This window comes from Triturus cristatus, chromosome 2_2, assembly GCF_964204655.1.
Source record: "Triturus cristatus chromosome 2_2, aTriCri1.1, whole genome shotgun sequence".
Taxonomy (NCBI): domain Eukaryota; kingdom Metazoa; phylum Chordata; class Amphibia; order Caudata; family Salamandridae; genus Triturus; species Triturus cristatus.
In genome coordinates this window covers 628,819,802-628,841,649 of record NC_140582.1, presented here as the reverse complement: position 1 = coordinate 628,841,649, position 21,848 = coordinate 628,819,802, and the positions used below count along the sequence as shown (strand labels likewise).

The 21,848-nt window shown below is 51.0% G+C and overlaps 1 protein-coding gene across 5 annotated transcripts in view; it reads right to left on the bottom strand.

Moving 5' to 3' along the window:
• Positions 1-21,848, bottom strand: part of CLCN3 (Cl-/H+ antiporter 3) — an 846,805-nt gene that overhangs the window by 195,549 nt on the left and 629,408 nt on the right. For all 5 annotated transcript variants that reach the window (XM_085641816.1, XM_085641819.1, XM_085641817.1 and 2 more), the window contains one exon: positions 5,025-5,147. In XM_085641816.1, the coding sequence (XP_085497942.1) occupies positions 5,025-5,147 (123 nt within the window). The remainder of the gene's footprint in view (positions 1-5,024; positions 5,148-21,848) is intronic.

Below are 21,848 nucleotides of genomic sequence, written 5' to 3'. Positions count from 1 at the left end.
ACGAAACAGTTTTATTTTTAAGAGATTCGTGGGATTCTAATTTGTTTTTCTGGTCACCATCCTTCAGGGGGGGGGACATTTGTTAACACTACAACAAAGGGAGCACAATCAGGGGGTAAATCTGGTTGGGCTCCTCCTGTGTGCGTAGGCCTGGATTCCTTCTTGCTCCATGGGCAACTATCTAAAGGTGTAGTTCTATTCACATTAGTCATAGGTACAACATCTGAGGGTTCAACGCGATTTTGGGTTTCCTTTACAGACTTGTGTGAATCAACAGGTCCGCATGAACCCCCCACTACACTAACTTTCGCAGGTGAGTACTACGAAGGCCCACGAGATTTCGTAGACTTGCAATCTCTGCCGATAATTCACCAATTTTGGTTATTAAGGGTTCAACTATCTTTAAAATTTTAGCCTCCAGAATGCCTACCAAAGAGTCTAGTTGGTCAGAATCAATCTTTGTTATAAGATTGTTAGATGAGACTTCCCTCGAGGTGTCCCCAGTTAAAGACATAGAACTTGCTTTTTATGGGTATTTCGTATACCTCCCCGTTTAGATTGAATATGTTTGCGGGGTCTCAGAACTCTCTGTGTTATCGGGTCCGGGGTTACCTCTAATGGGGCCTCATTTACATCTTTTAGGGAGTCCCTATTTACTTCAGGCAGTTCTTTTTCAATAGGAATTAGATCACCCAAGGTTACCAAATCATGGTTTTCAATGCAACTGTTCGCACCATGGGATGGAGAGGATAATGTAGTGGGAGTACTTATCAATGAAGGGGAGATAGTAGACGGGGTGGAACCCTGACCTAAGGATTTGCGTCTTTCACTGTTAATTTTAGTAACTACTTTTACTAAGTAGTTATCTAGTGTTGAAGCAGTGGTAGATTTGTTTCCTAACGTGGATTTCGACATAGTCAAAGATGCCTCGGAGTTCATTAAAATATAATTAAACAATAGCAGGCTGTGATATCACCAGCACACACAAGAATACTGAAACGCCAAAATGAATTAATTGTAACCTGCACAATAACAACACAGTTCATGGGGATGTACAACTCATCGAGTCCTGCTAATCTCGGTAAATATACCTGAGAGGTTAATGACGTGGCCCGTAACGGCCTCACTCGGTCCTCTGAGGGCCACAGAGGGCCCGCCCTTTGCCCGGGCTTAGCCCGGCTCCGCCCGCGCGCGTCCCACGACGCGGAGGGAGCCTCTCGATTTTAAGCGCCTCCGGGCGCGCAGGAAGGCGGAACCAGGAAGTGCCGCTAAGGACTCTGGGGGCTGTAGTCCCCCCCCACAGCGGCCAGCAAAGGAGATGGCGGCGAGGAGACCACAGCGTCACTGACCCAGGGAAGATGCCAAAATGAGCAGCAGAGCGTCCGGGCGTCAGGGAAGTGCCACAAGTTCCGCTAAATGCCCCCGCTCCACCGAGGGAGCCTCTCGATTTTAAGCGCCTCCGGGCGCGCAGGAAGGCGGAACCAGGAAGTGCCGCTAAGGACTCTGGGGGCTGTAGTCCCCCCCCCCCACAGCGGCCAGCAAAGGAGATGGCGGCGAGGGAGACCACAGCGTCACTGACCCAGGGAAGATGCCAAAATGAGCAGCAGAGCGTCCGGGCGTCAGGTAAGTGCCACAAGTTCCGCTAAATGCCCACGCTCCACCGAGGGAGCCTCTCGATTTTAAGCGCCTCCGGGCGCGCAGGAAGGCGGAACCAGGAAGTGCCGCTAAGGACTCTGGGGGCTGTAGTCCCCCCCCACAGTGGCCAGCAAAGGAGATGGCGGCGAGGGAGACCACAGCGTCACTGACCCAGGGAAGATGCCAAAATGAGCAGCAGGGCGTCAGGTAAGTGCCACAAGTTCCGCTAAATGCCCCCGCTCCACCGAGGGAGCCTCTCGATTTTAAGCGCCTCCGGGCGCGCAGGAAGGCGGAACCAGGAAGTGCCGCTAAGGACTCTGGGGGCTGTAGTCCCCCCCCACAGCGGCCAGCAAAGGAGATGGCGGCGAGGGAGACCACAGCGTCACTGACCCAGGGAAGATGCCAAACTGAGCAGCAGAGCGTCCGGGCGTCAGGTAAGTGCCACAAGTTCCGCTAAATGCCCCCCCCCCATTACTCAAAAGACTTATTCTTTAAAAAAAACAAGTTGAAAATGTCGGAGGCAAATACTAGAAGTTAAGAGAATGCAGAGCATGTGTATCTACAGCTACACATGCTACGAACATATAGGATGCTGGGTAAAGCATACCAAGCCATGTTTCTATTGGCAACAAAGGAGCAAGTTTAAGGGGGGGGAAAAACTGGAGGCTCAAGATCAATCCAGTAGCCACCTAGCTTGCAGAAGTGTATGCCTGGTTGCCTGGTTCAAACACATATCGCTAAATCCTCTTTTGAGCCTTCTTGAAGTATGCCTCAGGTAGATGATCAATTTGAGATTCAAGCTCATTCAAATGGATGAAGTTATATTTTGGAAGAAGTGTTGCAGCTTAATGATACTCCCCAACTTCTTACTCTCCTTTGCCAATCACTGATAGGCACAAGGTTTTGATGCAATTGTGATAATAAAAGAGGTGACGAATAGGCAATGCAAATAATATTAGACAGCGCAGTTTTCTATTTTTCCTAAAGATATGGGATGACATGGGGATTAGATCCAGCCATTTGAAAGTCTCTTTGAAGGCTTTACCTCATGTGATACCATGAGTGAGATAAGAGACTGTGTCTTTATGGCAAATTAGGATTGTCTTCATGTCAATATTGACCACCATCTCAATAATTTCAACATGGCCTAAATATCAGATGGGGACACAAGCCAGGTACATCAGCCTCATATTTTGGGTTCTACCTATAACCTATGTTAAAATTCTCATACCTTTGTGTCGCCTCTTCTCAAGGCTCACTGCAATGGGAGGTCTCAGACTCTTGAGAGTAGCAGCTTTTAGATACATTTTGTAATGGTACAAGGAACCACAGGTGTAAAATTCCTATTGCCCGATACCCAGAACGTATTGTTTGGGGTCAAGGACGAAAAGCCTTCATGGATATTTTATCCACTTGATAAATAGGCCAAAGCCTCTGCAGCACAAATCCTTTGGCTGCTACTTTTCAATAACACAGTTTGGATCTGTGAAAAAGGGTTCTCTGCAATTAAGGCAAGATTTGTATCCACATAAATAAGTTATTCAAACTTTATGTATAGGATTCATAATGCAAAGCCTTCACTATTAGGCAAGTGCTTTATGAACTACAGTGCACTATTAGCTCAGCTTGTGTCACTGACCGTGGTTCCAGTACAATAACAATGTGTATGCATGTTCGCAAAATGTAACAATTTGAAACTACTTATAATGATCCCACATTACATAAAAGCAAGATCGGTGATTGATTGCTTTTAAAATAAAATGTACACAAGTAATTTGCAAATTGAAAAACATGTTTTATAAAATGAATGTACAATTTTAAGTACCATTTCTCCCCTACATCATTTAGTAAAAGGTGTGTAATGCTGCTAATATTTACAAAAAGATTAAAAATGGAGAATCAAATTAAAGGCATTATGAGCAACATGAAAATAAATTAGGGGACCAGTTCTTAAAGAAAAGTCACAAAAATGAACCTGCGTGTACTTGCCTTTCCATTGGTACAAATTCGGGACTTTCATGAATTCACACAACTTTACAGGAGGAGGCCTGGAAACCATATTCCTAGCAAACATCTGTGATTTCAATTTCCGTATGAGTAAATATACATGTGTCAATCTGCTTAAGAGAAAACCTGCTCCTTGATTTCAAAATCACTTCATCACACAACTTTTTTTCCACCCTGGAAAATGTTTTAAGCTTACCCATGCTAGGAGTAAATTGTAAATTTCCAAACTTTTCTATTGTGGGAAAAGATTGGAGAAGAATGAATACCCTCAAACATGTAATTGTATTGGTGTGCACAGACACGCAAGGCAAACGAAGCATGGAACTACCACTTCTGGCCTGCTTCTAGCCCCCATGTGTAAATTTGAGATAAGATGACAACATCGCAGTTTTGCTGGAAACCATATAGATAAACTCAGCAATATACTATTATCAAAAATGTTGATCAAATTAAAATGCGGTCAAATTTGTCATGGCAATACATGGCACCATAAGAGAAAAGTGGATTATTCTGCAGCCAAGTAAGTTTCTGCAGCATTGCGTCCCTTGGACAAGTAGATATTTTATAAATGTTCACACCCATGAGGACTATAGTTTCTGTTGGTCTGTTCTCTGACTGTTTGTTTTTAGTGACTTGCATATAATACGCTTATGGGTTTCAAGGCTGACTTCAGTGCTTCCTTAAATTTAGTTTAGCAATATTTTAGATGAAGACATTTTCACCTCGAAAAATTTTGTTTGCTGCAAAATATGTTTGGGCTCATACTAGTATATAATGAAGCCTTTGAAACCTGCACCAATATCTAGTCCCATACAGTGTTAGACTGGCCAGTTGAACACCATGTCACTGCTAGATGAGCCAGTTTTAATGGGCAAGCATGTGGGACTTGTTTTATTTTTTTAACATAGCTCATAGGACCAAAAAACTGACCTACACACTGGCCCTGTCCAGCTGCTCACCTGGTAGTGCAAAAGTAACAGACCACCCAACAGAGCAGCCCAAAACTGGTTGGAGATCCTGTATCTCAGATTGTTTTTTAGATACAAGTACCTCAAACCTCCTGTTAATGAATCTTTTTCATAGCTAGCACTGAAACTCTTCAAAAAAAGAAACTTATCTGACCCTATTGTTTATTTTTCTGTATTTAATATTTCTATTGTGCAGTTAGGTGAGACGTTTGCACACAATAGTGGTAGGACAACTGTGCAGTGGTACTAAGTAGACAATGACGTTCTTAACAAGATGATCTGCTTATCAGAATCCAGGTAAAGGGTGGAGAATTTGGCATTTTGAGGTTTGCAATAAAGTGTTAGGTACATTAATTCTGCGACGCATTCCAAGTACCAAGTTTCGTTCATGGAAAACAATTTTGAAAAATATACCTCTGGAATTCCTGAACCACACGCATAAGGTGCAAACACTTTCACAAGGGAGACTGCCAGGAAGGCAAAGCTCAAGGCCCAGAAAATGTACACAATGTAGTTCATGATATAGGATCCCGGGCCCTAAAATATCAAACAAAAAAAATCAGTTTAACAAACTTTCAAAACTGAAATGTAATATTATAGTAAGGAGAAATAATTTCTAACTCAATTTAACTGACAAATTAATAGTCCCATTTACATCAAACCTAAACATATGTTTATAGAGGTCGTAACACAATGCATCAGTGAACAATTGCAATTAGACACAATGTAACAAATGTGGGACAGAGACTGAAGCATATTGTCGACCACAGGACTAGCACTAGTAACTAAATTGAAAAAATTGAAGTAAACTAGAATCTATTGCAATAGTGCTTCACATCACATAACACGTAAATCAATGCCAGAAAATAAACACAAAAAACACTTATTTAGCAAAAATATGTTTTCAAATGACTGTTCAAAAGCATGCAATTTAAAGTTAGGTAATCACAAATGGCAGTAACTGTGGATACCCTCTGACTGGAAACAACACCAAAGTGTTCTGTTGTGAACATATTTATTGAACATATGAAAAAGCCAAATTATCACGGAATCATGAGGGTCCTCACGAAGATAAATCAGTGAAATGAAAATGAAACCTATATATAGTAATGCCTTCTCCTACACCCTTCACAAACAATCTCTCTCATCCGGAAACTCTTTTTTCTTAAGCATCACAAAAGGAAGCAGCCTGTGGCCACCAAAGTTTTGCTATTAACTTGGCTGATCTATGAATGCATTTCTTTCCCCAATTCCACATAAACAACTTCTGTGCCGTCTGTCGTTGTGGACACGTGAAGTGCCTTCAATTTCAGAAATATAGTTAAGTTAAGATTTCCAGATCGCCTTATTTTTCTGATGTGTAATCTGTTCCATTGCTTGTTGTTCAGAGTTTTTAGACATACCGCATGACTTCCGCAGAACGTTTTTAGGTCTAGAAATCGATCAGCTCCTTTTCAAGCACACTCGTGCTTGTGGTGGCATCCACTTTGCAGGAGCGAGCAGCGGCGCACCAACCATCTGTTTTCAATTAGCATGGCCACGCGAGCCGCTCCTCGCTCCCGCAAGCACGAATGCTTGAAAACCGCTTACCCTTCCCCACCCTACCTCACCTCCCTCTCCTACAGTGTTTTCACCCGCTCCCCTGGCAACTGCACGCGCAGCTCCTCGCTCCCGCAAGCACGAGTGCTTGTTCTACTTTTCCTTGTGTCTGTCTTGGCCGCTCTCTCTACCCTACCTCTTTCCCAGTGTATGTCTTTGCGCTGTCACTATACCATTCCCTCTTCTTGTGTCCATTTGTTGCTTTTTTGCCCTTATGTCGTACTCTTTGTATCCAGCTCTTGCTTTACCTCTCTCCTTGTATCTTCTCAACATCTTGTTCTTACTCCTTTCTTCGGTCTCTTGCTCGCTTTATGCTTTTCTTTCCTTGGAATCCCATCTTGTTTTATTTTGAGGGTGGCGCGGTGGGAAAGGTAAAGAATACCGCTCAAATGATTCATCATACAGTACCGGACTTCAGCTGCAGCGCTTTGCTTTATGCCAGTCGTGGTCAGTGGAATCAGATTTTTTTTTTTTAACCTTTTCTATCACGGAGAGGGACGTGGCTGCTTCGTGTGCATTGCTCCTCCGGCTGCTGAGAGGTGGAATGCGTAAGCAGCAGCTCCGCCACCGTTGAACACGCTGCTTAGTTTGGATTGCAAAGAATGCATGCTTTCACGGTAACCGTTGCAAAGTAGTGATTTCTTTTGGGGGCGGCACAGTGAGAAAGGCAAAGAATGCCACTCAACTGACTCGCTATGCAGTAGCAATGAAATAGAGGATGTGGGAGCGAAACATTTCACAGATGAAATAAAAAAATGTGCATTTGAAGTGTTTTTCTTCTTGCAGCATTTGGTGTATTAATGTTGAAAGGACAAAATATTACACAATCCCTGGCGCTTTCAGACCCCTCCCACCTCCCAACACAGCCTGGGAAAGCGCCTTTATTTATTTATCATCACAGGCGCTTTCAGACCCCTCTCGCCTCTCAACACAGCATGGCGAAGTGCCTTTATTTACATCGCTGGCGCTTTTAGATCCCTCCGCCCTCCCAACACAGCATGGGGAAGAGCCTTTATTTATTTCATATCACCGTCACTTTCAGACCCCTCAGCCGGTCTCGTAAATCACACGCTCAGCCGCCATGGGTGTGTGAGGAACCGCTCTAGCCTTGCTCCTTCTGGCGGGCTTCGTCTTAGGTAAGCGCAGCTCGACCTCCTTATTTTATCACCAGTTTGACTGTTACCAGCACGCGCTGCCTGCCTGCCATCTCGTGCACCCTCTCAGCAGGCATCCGCAGACCCTGAGCCCTCCCTTCCTCTCATTCACCAGCCCCCCTCAAAGGGCTACATTTATAAGAAAATGAAAGGCGCTATGTTTTTCTACTGTTCTGTTGTGGTACTCCTCATAACAAATTTTTCATTATGTTGCAAATCGATGTCCACAGCAGTATTGTAAAGCATACAAAACATTGAAATGCCACAGAACAGTTTAATCTTCAGGATTCCTTCCTTTTAGAAACAAATCCTGATGAGTCAATGTTTTTTATTTTATTTTATTAAACCAACTTTTATTGATTTTAAAGGTCTTGCAAGAGTCCATACACAGCTTACTCGCCTACAACCATAGAGGCCGGCAGTAGTAGACTACTTATTGCCAGAAGCAAAAGCACATAAAGGAGAACAAGAAGAACTTTCTGTAACCCAGAAGCAAGTCCATGTACAGTTATCAACAAACAGAATCTCCCGCCTTAGCGGCACCCTGCCCTACGTAGGCCTCCCGCCCGGCAGACATGCTTAAACAGTTGCACCATTGCCAAGTTAGCTTGTACAGATTGAACTTCACCAACCGCACCCTCGCGAGCCCCTGTCCCCTTATCATAAAGATCTCAGGCATCCTGGCTGCTATACATTTCCCATTAGGGCTGAGCTGTGCCTGCACTGATTTCATCTGGTATAGAGGACAAGACAATCGTGTCAGGCAGTGTGCCACAACTTTCACAGTCTAGCCGAACGGGCAGCGCATAAATGAGCCCTCAACGGCGCCCCAATCGTGTACTGCAACAGGCACAGCTTGAGAAGGCTGATATTGTCCAGGTTTGGTGCTGTGTAGGCACAATAGCATTCATCAATGACATACAGGGCGCTATATAATTCGGCCACCAGCAGGCAGGTCACTACAAGATAACAACAAGAGATTGAGCGCTCTGCCCTTACTACACTGCGGCAGCGCTAGGGCAGGCAATCCGCTATAGTTCCTGCATCAAAGATTGCCAATGAGGCGACCAACCAACTAGGGGGGTCAGAACAAGGGAAAAGAGAGGAGGGAGTACAGGGTGGAAGGAAGCAAGCTTGGCGGGGAGGAAGGGGTGTGGGCTCCACTACTGTTATCAGGTGAAGGCTGTGGGTTTTAATCTGCCAGAGGCGAGGTCCTCTCCTCCGGAAGGGTGGCTGCAAGGGGCGTATACTGTACACCATCCGCAGGTCTCCAGAGACCCCCTGGTTCCGTAGGAGCTATCACATCATCAAAAAGCTTCAAGGCCCGGAGCCGTGGTGGTTGCAATCGAACATGTTCCAGTCGCCCCAGGTAATCCACCAAAGGCTTCCAGAGCTTCCTATACTTGGCGTCTCGGAGCTGTAGACGTGCCGCGAGAAACTCCATCGCCACCACATGCCATAGACGGGCAAACCACACGTTTATGGAAGGCGAGTCTGGTTTCTTCCAATAGAGAGCCACTGTTTGTTTTGCAGCACCCAGCATGTGGAGGCTAAGGTGTCGATCACGTCCCGTCATAGCTCGTAGGGTTACTGGTCTAATGCCCAAAAGAACTACAAGCGGATCCTCCGGAAGAGGGTACCCAAGCACCTTTTTTATATGGCTAAGGACCTCCTTCCAAAAGGTATTCAGGATAGGGCATGTCCACCAGATATGTATAAAGTCTCCCAGCGCTTGGGTGCAACGCCAGCATAGGGGGGATGTTTTGGGGAACATTTTTTGAAGTCTAGCGGGGGTGTAGTACCATTGGGTCATCACTTTGTAAGCCGACTCCTGTTGGGGAATGCTGCGCAGGATTTTGGGGATGTCGCCCCAGAGTCTGGCCCACTGGGAAGGGGTAACACCTGAGCCAGTAATGTTTTGCCATCTCAATTGGTATGGGTGAGTGTCACCTAGGCTCTATCCCCTCCGGGTCTCTGATAAGAATGCCACTAGACGACTTGATAGTGTTGAGATTTTATTGGAAACAAAGTGTCCGGATGTGCTCTTTTCTTTCTCTCTCTCAAGATGGTGGAAGGCGGAGGTTGCAGTCCCACAAGTAGGTGTCCCGGTTAGGATGGTGTCCTGTCCGTCTCGGTTATCTTCACCTCGGCGGGGTCCCGTTTCTGGTGGGGGCTTGCCTCAGCGGAATGTGAAAAGGGAAGGTAAGATCAGGGGTTAGGTGATTATCCTGATACGTCAGGGATTTGAGGGGGAAAGGGAAGTGAAGGTTCACCGGGGGTCCGTCACCGTACTGTACACACATGATCAAGGGGGGGGGGAAGCTCTGTGAGTGTTTCGGGTACTGGGAACACACAGAGAAAAGAAAGAGAAAAAAATACCCCAAACCTCCCCCTCAAGACACCCCGTGACCTCCCCACACAAAAGCAAAAATCCTCCCTCTTTAACTCCCTCCCCTTGTGGACAGTAGCCCCAGGATCCGGCCCCGTACCTTTCCCAGCCACACTCCTCCGGGCGTGTGGCGGGGCGAGATGCCGTGAAGTTGGCCTCCTGGCTCTGCACCTCTTCCGTCCCGGCTGGTATGGACCTCCGAGTCGCCTCTTCCGGACTGCTCCACCTCCTCCGTCGTACTCGTACTTCGCTCTGCTCCGCTACCGACCACCGCCTCTCGCTCTCCACTCTTCTCCTCGCTCGCCTTCTCCGCTACTCCTGACTCTCCTCCATGGGCTTTCGCGCTGGCTTCCTCGCGGGCTTCCGTCTTACGGGGGATGGACGCGGCTGATTGGTTCCCTGCCGCTGACGTCACAGGGGGTGTTAACTCGTCCGCGATGAGCCAGCCGGCGTTAAAGGGGCCGCCAGCACCCTGCATGAGAGGTGGAAAACTGTCATCAATGAGGGTTGCCTCGTACCCCTCCTCTTCTCCCGAGGCCTGGCGACACATCCCCAACCCCGGATTTTCCCGATCGGGGGAAATGGGGTATCGGGAGAGAAAGTCCGCATTCCCCTGATCCAGCCCTTTCCGATGTCGTACCTCAAAGCGATAAGGCTGTAATGCCAAGAACCAGCGGAGGATGCGCTCGTTGTGGCCTTTGTTACGCTGAAGCCAGGTCAAAGGGGCATGGTCCGTAAAGAGGATAAAGGATCTGCCTTCCAAATAATAGCGCAATTTCTCCACCCCCCAACGTACGGCCAAACACTCCTTCTCCACTGTGGAGTAAGCCTGCTCTCGGGGGAAAAGCTTCCTACTAATGTATAAAATAGGACGCTCGCAGCCCTCCGAATCCTCTTGGGAGAGCACTGCCCCTATCCCAACCCCAGATGCATCCGTCTGCAGGATAAAGGGTTTCTGAAAGTCAGGGGTCACTAACACTGGGGAGGAGGTGAGAGCATCTTTGAGAGCCTGGAAAGCAGTAGACTCCAGGGCCGTCGGCGCCCGTAGGCGGGGAGAAGTCTGGGTCTTGCGGAGGAGATCAGTGAGGGGACCAGCCAGATTGGCGAATTGGGGGATAAATCTCCTGTAGTAACCTACCAACCCCAAAAATGCCCTAAGATCCCTTTTGGTTCTGGGGTACAGCAAAGCCTGAACCGCCGCAACCTTGTCTGCCTGAGGTTTAATGTTACCGTCTCCAAGCAGAAAACCCAGATATTTCACTTGTTGAAATGCCACCCGGGATTTCTTTGCGTTGATGTGGAAGCCTGCTTCTTTTATACTTTCCAGTATACTGCCCAGATGTCGGAGGTGCTCTGGCCACGTTTTACTAAAGACAACTATGTCGTCCAGGTAGGCAGAAGCATAAGGAAGATGTTGTTTTAGTAGGGTATCCATGGCCCGTTGAAAGGTGGCCGGAGCCCCATGTAGGCCAAAAGGGAGGACAGTAAACTGGAAGTGACCTGAGGGAGTCGAGAAGGCTGTTTTCTCTTGGTCGGCAGGAGCTAGGGGAATCTGCCAATACCCCTTGGTGAGGTCGATAGTGGTTATGTATTTGGCCTCACTAAGGCGCTCAACTAGTTCGTCGACCCTAGGAAGTGGGTAAGCATCTTGCTTGGAGACCCTATTGACGGCACGGAAGTCTATGCAAAACCGGATACTTCCGTCCGGTTTCGGCACCAAGACTACGGGGGAACACCAGTTGCTATGAGAGGGAATGATCACTCCGGTTTTTAGCATCTGTTGTACTTCTGTCTGGAAGGCCGCCCGCCGTGCCTCAGGTATCCGATAGGGTTTTTGTTTGACGGTAACCCCTACGGGGGTGGGGATAGTGTGTTCAGCTAAGTGGGTTCTCCCCGGTAGATCGGAAAATACACTTGAAAACCGAAGGAGGAGAGAGTCTATAGCCTCCCTTTGATGAGGGGGCAAATCGGGATTGACAGGAAGGTCCCTGACGGTATGCGCCAGAGGTGCGGTAAAGGAGACAGTTAGGGGTGTACTCGGAGGCTTTCCTAACCATTTTTTTAGTATGTTTATGTGATACAATTGGGTCTTTGTGCGCGATATCTGTAGAACGTAAGAGGTCCTACCCACCTTCTTAATGACCTGGAAGGGACCTTGCCACTCCTTCTTCATTTTCTGAGCAGAAATGGGTAACAACACCAGGACCCAGTCCCCTACATCGAGCGTCCTCCATTTTTTTCCCCTATCATAAAAGTGCTTTTGTTTAGTTTGGGCGACGGCTAGGTGTTCATGGGAAAGGGTCCTCAGTTTATGGAGTCGGGACTGCAACTGGCGGGTGTAATCAAGCAGAGCCTCTGCTTCTTGTTTCCCTTCTTGCTCCCAGCTGTCTTTTGTTATCTCCAGTAGAGTTCGGGGTTTCCGACCAAAGAGGAGCTCGAATGGGGAAGCCCCCAAGCTGGACTGGGTCTGGCTCCGTAACACAAACAAGGCCAAAGGTAACAGTTGGTCCCAGTTTCTTCCGTCTCCAGACAGAAGTTTTTTCAGGGTTAGTTTAAGGCTTCCATTATAGCGCTCAACTAACCCATCTGTCTGGGGATGGTACACCGATGTTTTTATGTGTCGGATGTTGAGCTGGAGACAGACCTGCTTCATAAGTTTGGAGACAAACGGGGTGCCCTGATCAGTGACTACCTCCCTTGGGAAACCCATCCTCGAAAATACTTCCACCAGGCGCTGAGCTATAGCCGTGGATGTAGCTGCTCTAAGGGGGAAAGCCTCGGGATAGCGAGTCGCATAGTCCACCAAGACTAGGGCGTATTGATGTCCTCTACTGGATTTGGGCAAGGGACCTATCAAGTCCATTCCTAGTCTGTCGAACGGTTTCCCTATGATGGGGAGAGGCTGCAAGGGGACGGCAGGCGGTACATATGGATTGCGCCGTTGGCAGATGTGACATTCCTGACAATATCTTTGTATCTGAGCATATATCCCAGGCCAGAAGAAGTGTTGCAGAATGGCTTGTCCTGTTTTTTCTGCCCCAACATGCCCCGCCAAAAGGTGGGCATGGGCGAAAAAAAGTATTTGATCCCTAAAGTCTGAGGGAACTATTAACTGAAGAGGGGCGTCTTCCTTAGCTAACCGATAGAGGAGGCCATTACGCTCAACAAAAGTGGGGTAGACTCTAGCCATTTGGTCCTGATCTGCCCGGGCTTTGTTCCAGGCATTGACAAGACTGGCGTCGTTCAATTGGGCAGTACGGAAGTGAGTATCCTTAGCCCACGGTTCTGGGGTCAACACCGAGACCTGACGACAGGCCGGGGAACTGAGCACCTCCTGCATCATAGCGGAAAAACAGGGGTTATCGGTCCCTATGATGACAGGTTCAGGAAGGTGTGGAAGGACCCCTACTGTTGCATCCATGCGGGCCCCTGTGGGTGTTTGGAGCTGGATGGTAGCCAGAGGGTAGTCTCTAACCTCCCCGTGGACACACCTGATACCCACCCTTTTACCCGGTAGGACCCAGGAGTGGTGAATGAGCTCTTGCCTGGCTACTGAGTGCTTACAGCCTGAATCCAATAGGGCTCGTACCCCTTTTCCCTGTATCTTTACACTCACATAAAAGACGGGACCCGTTTCTTGAGCAAACAGGAGGGAGTGGGGTGCATAGCTCACATCCATGGGTTCCTCCTCTTTCTCCCTCTTCTTTCTGCAAAAGCGGGCTATGTGTCCCCATTCCCCACAGTCATAACATTGGGGCCCCGAGAAAGGGATAGGGTCTGGCCGGGCTCCTCGGGACCGTACGGGCTCTGGGACGGGTTTAGCCGGCTTCCGGTCACCCCTTCCTTGGGACACATGCTTTAGGGGCCGTTCTGGTTCTTTGGGGTTGGGTCGACCTTGAGCTCTAGCATACGATGTGGCCATCTCTACGGCCTGTTCCAAGGATAACCCAGCGTGTTGTTTTAACCAGCGCTGACTCGAGTAGGGGAGGGCTTCAAGGAACTGTTCAAGATAAATTTTATTCATCACGTCCTCCATGTTGGCCTCTTGGGGTTTTAGCCACAGATCAGCCGCCTCCTTCAACTTAAAAAAAAGAGTCTTGGGGATGTCCCCAGGAGCCCCGCGTTCCTGCCTGAACCGTAAGCGGTGAGTCTCTTCGTCTACTCCAAGCCGGTCCAGGATATATTGTTTCACAAGTGCATAGGTAGCGGTCCCGTCTTTATTTACGGCCTGATAGGCCGCTTGTGCTTCTCCAACCAACAAAGGGGCAAGGTAAAAGGGCCACCTCTCTCCTGCCCAAGCACTAGCACGGGCGGCCCTTTCGAAATTTAGAAAGAAGGCCAACGGATCTTCTCCTGGGGTGAGCTTCTGAAGGGGGACCACCGTTCCCGGAGGCGCGGCTGCTCTGACCTGACCCAGGGAGGCCACGATAAGATTTTGTCCTTCGGCCAGTTTTACCAGGTTATCGGCTTGTGTTTGGATGGCCGAGGTGAACACAGCCCGATCTGCTTCAGCCTGGGAGGAACTCCGCTCTATTGCCCACTCCATCTTCGTCTGGCTTTCCTTCATTTGGTGTATGAAGGCATCCATCCTGTATCGGGTGGTGGTTCACGATCCAACAACTCCTATCTGGCTCGCCACTTGTCACCTAGGCTCTATCCCCTCCGGGTCTCTGATAAGAATGCCACTAGACGACTTGATAGTGTTGAGATTTTATTGGAAACAAAGTGTCCGGATGTGCTCTTTTCTTTCTCTCTCTCAAGATGGTGGAAGGCGGAGGTTGCAGTCCCACAAGTAGGTGTCCCGGTTAGGATGGTGTCCTGTCCGTCTCGGTTATCTTCACCTCGGCGGGGTCCCGTTTCTGGTGGGGGCTTGCCTCAGCGGAATGTGAAAAGGGAAGGTAAGATCAGGGGTTAGGTGATTATCCTGATACGTCAGGGATTTGAGGGGGAAAGGGAAGTGAAGGTTCACCGGGGGTCCGTCACCGTACTGTACACACATGATCAAGGGGGGGGGGGAAGCTCTGTGAGTGTTTCGGGTACTGGGAACACACAGAGAAAAGAAAGAGAAAAAAATACCCCAAACCTCCCCCTCAAGACACCCCGTGACCTCCCCACACAAAAGCAAAAATCCTCCCTCTTTAACTCCCTCCCCTTGTGGACAGTAGCCCCAGGATCCGGCCCCGTACCTTTCCCAGCCACACTCCTCCGGGCGTGTGGCGGGGCGAGATGCCGTGAAGTTGGCCTCCTGGCTCTGCACCTCTTCCGTCCCGGCTGGTATGGACCTCCGAGTCGCCTCTTCCGGACTGCTCCACCTCCTCCGTCGTACTCGTACTTCGCTCTGCTCCGCTACCGACCACCGCCTCTCGCTCTCCACTCTTCTCCTCGCTCGCCTTCTCCGCTACTCCTGACTCTCCTCCATGGGCTTTCGCGCTGGCTTCCTCGCGGGCTTCCGTCTTACGGGGGATGGACGCGGCTGATTGGTTCCCTGCCGCTGACGTCACAGGGGGTGTTAACTCGTCCGCGATGAGCCAGCCGGCGTTAAAGGGGCCGCCAGCACCCTGCATGAGAGGTGGAAAACTGTCATCAATGAGGGTTGCCTCGTACCCCTCCTCTTCTCCCGAGGCCTGGCGACAGTGAGGGTCCGACCGCTGTGAGTGTTAGAGCACCTTATATATGCGAGATATCAGCCCCTTGTAGGTGCCGAAAGTGCGTGCCAGCTTCTCAAACTGGGTGTAAGGTCGCGTGGCTGCCTGCGTCAGGGAAAAGCCCTGTATCCAGTGGCGCAATTGTATATACTGAAATTTGTCTCTCTCTAGGAGCCTGAACTCTTGCTTGCATTGAGCAAAGGATTTAAGATGGTCACCTAGGAATAGGTCCCGTATTGTCCTGCATCCGGATTCCGTCCAGTTTGCGAAGTGGGGTGGGAGACACGCCGGTGGGAATTGCGGGTTTCGAGCGATCGGGGTGTGTGGGGATGGAAAAGTGGTCAGGCCCCTTCGAACTGCCACTTTGTCCCAGATCTCAAGGACCGTTTTTGGTAGGGACGGCCATGTAAGCGCTGCGATGACGTGCCTCCCGGGGCAGCCAAGCATGGTCCCACTGCGGGCGACAAGTGACTGCCCTATCCATTTGAAACCACACCTTTTCACTCTCCCATGCTCCCCACTCTAGTACAAAGCGGAGGTGCGACGCCCAATAGTAATCGAGGAGATTAGGGCAGGCAAGTCAGCCCCTATCCTGGGGGAGTTTCAGGATTTTATTTGAAAAGCGTGGTTTCCCCCCCCCCCCTATACAAATGCGATAAGTTCGCGTTGAAGCCCCTGGATTTGATGTTCCGGAATAGGTGTCGGCAGGGTTTGAAAAAGATAGAGGATCTTCGGCAGTATAGACATTTTCACTGTGTTGAGTCGGCCAAGCCAGGAAAGTGGTAAGGCCTTCCACGCCCGTAAGTCGGCCAGGACAGAGAGCTTGTATTCCTGCCAGTTGGCCTGCGTCCAGGTGGTCAGGTCTGGGGTCAAGTTAAGACCCAGGTATCGCACCGATGTGCTCGCCCACTGATACGGAACAGAAGCTTGGATCGCCGGAAGCTCCCCGTCCGGGATCGTAATATTGAGGGCCCAGGACTTCGAATGGTTAATTTTAAGCCCGGAGGCGCGTTCGTAGGTTTGGAGCAACGAGTGCACCGCCGGCAGCGAGCGTAAAGGATCAGAAAGAGTGAGGAGAAGATCGTCCGCGAAGAGAGCGATCTTATGCTGCACGCCGAAGAGAGATATACCGCAGATATCAGGGGACCGCCGTATCATAATGGCAAGGGGTTCCACCACAAGGGCGAACAACAGGGGCGACAAGGGGCAGCCCTACCGAGTGCCTCTACAGATGGGGAAAGTTTGCGTGAGCTGGCCGTTGACTCTTACCCGGGCTACCGGCGAAATATAGGGGGCCATAATACGCGCCACCATCTTAGGGCCCAAACCCACTTTCTGCAGAACCGCCCGGAGGAAATTCCAGTCCACCCGATCAAACGCTTTTTCAGCATCAAGCGATAGTAGGCAGGCCGGTATCCTCCAGTGCTTAGCCTTCCCAACGATATGCGCTATACGGCGCACGTTATCCGCGCCCCGACGCTGATGTATAAACCCCACCTGATCGGGCTCGATGAGGTTGGGTAGGTGGGTACTAAGCCGTTTAGCAAGGATTTAAGTGTACAGTTTTAAATCCGTATTTAACAGGGCGATGGGCCGATAAGAGGAGCACAAAGTGTGATCCTTCCCGGGCTTCGGAATAAGGGTTATGTCGGCCATTGCCATGTCCGATGAGGGCCCAACCGACTCCGCGAATGAGTTGAAGAGACGCAGAAGATACGGCTGCAATTGCGGCAGAAAGGCGCGATAAAACGACACCGGGAGCCCGTCCGGGCCAGGCGTGTTGCCGAGCGGGAGATCGCGTAGGGCACCAGCTATTTCTGCCTGAGTGATAGAGTCCTCCAATAGCCCAGATTGGTGCTCGCTCAACGGCTCCCAGTGACATATGTCTATGGCATCAGAGATCAGCTCCGCCGCGGGCGGGTCGCTAACGTAGAGAGTCCCGTAGTAGAACAAGTTACTTACCTTCGGTAACGATGTATCTGTAAGAAACATTAGTTAGTTAGATTCCTCACCTTAGAATAACCCCAGGCGTCAGACTGGATCCGGAAGATTTTTCGTCAGCAATACCCCTTGCACGTCGCTAGGCGTCGTCTGCGGCTCCGCGTCCGTAGTCGGCGTTGTGCTCCGGAATGACGTAGTCGGAGTACTTAGACGCCGCCCTCGCGCGCTGACGTCAGTTCTTGTACATAGCCTTCTGCGCCAGGAACGCAGAGCCATGCAAGATACCGACACTGGTGCCAAAAAATTCTAGGGCCCTGAAAGGGATAGCCTTAACCCTAGATGTCAGTTCGCAGAACGGGGAGGATGGGTGGGTCAGTGAGGAATCTAACTAACTAATGTTTCTTACAGATACATCGTTACCGAAGGTAAGTAACTTGTTCATTTGAAAGAAACACGTTAGTTAGATTCCTCACCTTAGAATAGATACCCAAGCAATACCAACCCCGGTGGTGGGTCTGCGAACCAAGATCACACCAGAAAGTCCTGGAGGACAGAACGGCCAAAGAAGCCATCCCTCCGGACTTGGCTGTCCAGGCAATAATGCCTGGTAAACGTGTGCAGCGAACCCCACGTTGCCGCCTGACAGATGTCTTGCAAAGGGACTCCCCGTCCCAAAGCAGTAGTAGCCGCTGTGGCCCGAGTAGAATGGGCGCGCAGCCCAACAGGAGGGTCCTTTTTTGCCAAGGAATAACAGATTTTTATACACAAAACGACCCACCGGGATATGGTCCGTTTGTGTACAGCTTTTCCCTTCTTTGCACCCACGTAGCCAACGAAAAGCTGGTCGTCCACCCGGAACGGTTTAGTGCGGTCCAAATAAAAGGAGAGCGCACGTTTTGGGTCCAGACGGTGGAGCCGCTCTTCCTCTTTGGAAGGATGCGGAGGCGGAAAGAAGGTGGGCAAGGTGACAGATTGCCCAAGATGAAAGGGGGTCACCACTTTCGGTAGAAAGGAAGGACGAGTCCGAAGGACAACCTTGTCCGGATGAACAGATAGAAAAGGAGGCTTGGACGATAGAGCCTGGAGCTCACTCACCCGTCTAGCCGAGGTGATGGCTACCAGGAAAGCACTCTTAAGAGTTGGAAGACGAAGAGGACAATTGTGAAGAGGCTCAAAGGGAGCGCACATCAGGAATGTCAAGACAAGATTCAAGTCCCACTGAGGCATTACGAAAGGGACAGGAGGGAACGTGTGAGTAATGCCTTTAAGAAAGCGTGACACTACAGGGGACTTGAAAAGAGAGGGCTGATCTGGAAGCCGTAAGAAGGCAGAGAGAGCAGCAAGATAACCTTTCAAGGTGCCCAGGGCAGAGCCCTGCCGGGCCAAAGAAAGAAGAAAGAGGAGCACCTCAGAAAGAGGGGCGGAAAGGGGATCCACAGCCTTTGCTGTGCACCATGCCACAAATTTGTTCCACCGGCAGGCGTATACCGTCTTTGTGGAGGGACGCCTGGCTGCCAGAATGATATCACAGACTTCAGGAGGCAAGTCAAATGGCATCAACTGCCGCCGCTCAATCTCCACGCATGGAGGTGGAGGCTGGACAGGTTCGGGTGGAGGACCGTCCCCTGCTGCTGCAACAGAAGATCCTCCCGAAGGGGCAGACGTATCAGAGGATCGGTCAACATACTGAGTAGCTCGGGATACCAGTACCTTTGTGCCCAATCCGGAGCCACCAAGATGACTTGGGCCCGGTCGCGCTTGATCTTCTTCAGCACTCTGGGCAGAAGTGGTATAGGCGGAAAGGCGTACAATAGACCGCAACTCCACTCGCGACGAAAAGCGTCGCCGAGCGAGTGCCGCCTTGGAAATTCCAACGCGCAGAACCGCTGACATTGCGTGTTCTCGTCGGTGGCGAATAGATCTAACCAAGGCTCTTCCCACTGCTGAAAGAGACCTTGCGCCACCTCGGAGTTCAGACGCCATTCGTGATCCATCATGCACCGGCGGCTGAGTTAGTCTGCTCTGGCGTTCAGAGAACCCGCCAGATGTTGAACCACCAGGGTGATGCCCTGGTGTTCCAGCCATGTCCAGAGGCGCAGAGCCTCCTGACAGAGGGTCCACGACCCCACCCCGCCCTGTTTGTTGCAATACCACATGGCGGTGGTGTTGTCCGTGAACACCTGCACAACACTTCCCCGGACAGAGGGAAGGAAGGCTTTCAGTGCAAGTCGGATCGCTCTCAGCTCCAACAAGTTGATGTGGAGGCGAGACTCCGCCGGAGACCAGAGGCCTCTGATCTCCGCCTCTCCCATATGGCCACCCCATCCCAGGAGGGACGCATCCGTCACTACGACATGCTCCGGTCGGGGTAGGGAGAGGCTCTTGCCCGTGACCCAATCGCGGTCCGTGAGCCACCACTGCAACTGCTGTGCAGTGCCCTCCGAGATCAAGACATGGTCGGACAGGTTGCCGTGATGCTGGGCCCACTGAAACTTCAGGTCCCACTGCAGAGCCCGCATGCGCCGCCTGGCGTGATGCACTAGTAGGATGCAGGAGGCCATCAGCCCCAGAAGCCACAACACTAGCCTGACCGAAACCCAGGATAGAGGCCGAAAGATGGGAATCAGGGCCTGTATATCCCGAAACCCGCTGTTCCGGTGGATGAACCCGGAACTGCGCCGAATCGAGAACCGCTCCGATGAAAAGGAGCTTCTGAGAGGGGCTCAGGTGTGACTTCGGCACGTTGATGGAAAACCCCAGCAAATGCAGGAGATCCGTCGTAGTCTGGAGGTGGGTGACGACTGTCTGGGGCGAGCCCGCCTTCAACAACCAGTCGTCGAGATAGGGGAAGACTGGAACCCCTGATCTGCGCAGATGAGCTGCGACCACCGCCATCACTTTCGTGAACACCCAAGGGGCACAGGTAAGGCCGAAGGGGAGCACGGTGAACTGAAAGTGCTCCTGACCCACCGTGAACCGCAGGTATCGCCGGTGGGCCAGCAGGACGGGGTTGTGGAAATATGCGTCCTGCAAGTCCAACGCTACCATCCAGTCTCCAGGGTCGAGGGCAGCTAGAACCTGAGCCAAAGTTAACATTTTGAACCTTTCCTTCCGGAGGAAGGCATTGACGTTCCAGAGGTCCAAGATAGGGCGTAGGCCCTCTTTGCCCTTCTTGGGAACCAGAAAGTAGTGGGAATAACAACCACGACCTACTTCTGGGCTCGGAACGCGCTCGACGGCCCGATTGGCCAAGAGGGCCGAAACTTCCTCGTGGAGAAGATTCAAATGATCCCCCGAGATACGGTGGTGCTGCGGTGGCATGGCTGGAGGGGTCGTCTCGAAGGGGAGGGAGTAGCCCCTTTGGACGATTTGCAGCACCCACCTGTCCGATGTGATGGACCGCCAGTGGAGCAGGTGATGGCGAACTCTGCCGCCCACTGGCGTGGAATGGGCGTGAAAGCTCGGACTAGGAAGGCTTTGAGGCGGATGCTGCCGGGGTGGATGTGGACTGACCGCGTCGTCCTCCAGTACCGCCTCGGCGGAAACCACGTCCGCGACCGCGTGCAGGTTGGTTCTGCGGCCGGTGGCTAGGCGGACGTGAGGAGGAGTCCCTTCCTTGGCCACGAAAGGAGCGAAAAGCGGAAGTTTGTGGCCGCGGGGCCGAGAGGCTCAAGGACGTGACCGTAGCCCTGGAGTCCTTGAAGCGAGCCAGCGCACTGTCCGCTTTGTCACCAAAAAGGCGAGCGCCATCAAAAGGCATGTCCATGAGGGTGCTCTGGACATCCCCTGAAAAGGACGTGGACCGCAGCCAGGCGTGACGTCGAAGCGCCACCGTGGTAGAAATCGCCCTACCCAGCGAGTCCGTAGTGTCAAGCCCACATCGGATTGCATGGCGCGCTGCATCTCTCCCATCGGCCAGGGCCGAGGAAAACCGCGCCCAGGCCTCCTCCGGGCACAGTGGCAGCACGTCCTCCACCGCATCCCACAGAGAGTGGGAATAACGGTCCAAGAGACAGGCGGTGTTCAAAGACCTCAGGCCCAAACTGAGCGAAGAGAACAGCTTCTTACCAAACTGTTCCAGTCTCTTGGAATCCCGGTCCGGAGGAACGGACGGGAAGGAGGATTGGGAGGTAGAGGCCTGGATAACCAGACTCTCGGGGGTGGGGTGTTGGGACAGAAAACTGGGGTCGCCCGGAGCAGGGCGGTGGCGCCTGGCAACGTTCCTATCCACAGGAGGGACTGTGGAGGGCTTGGACCAGGTGCCCTGCAGAACGTCAGTGAGGGCCTCATTGAATGGCAGCAGAGGCTCAGTGGAGCATGCGGCAGACTGAAGCAACTCAGTGAGGATGTTAGTCCTCACAGCCACGGCAGGCAGCTCGAGCCCAAGGGCTTCGGCCGCCTTGCGCAGCACCACAGAAAAGGCTGCACCCTCCTCCGAAGCCACAGTCGGAGGAGAGATGAATCCAGTGTCTGGTGAGGTATCTAACCCACTGGCCTCCCCCAGTTCATC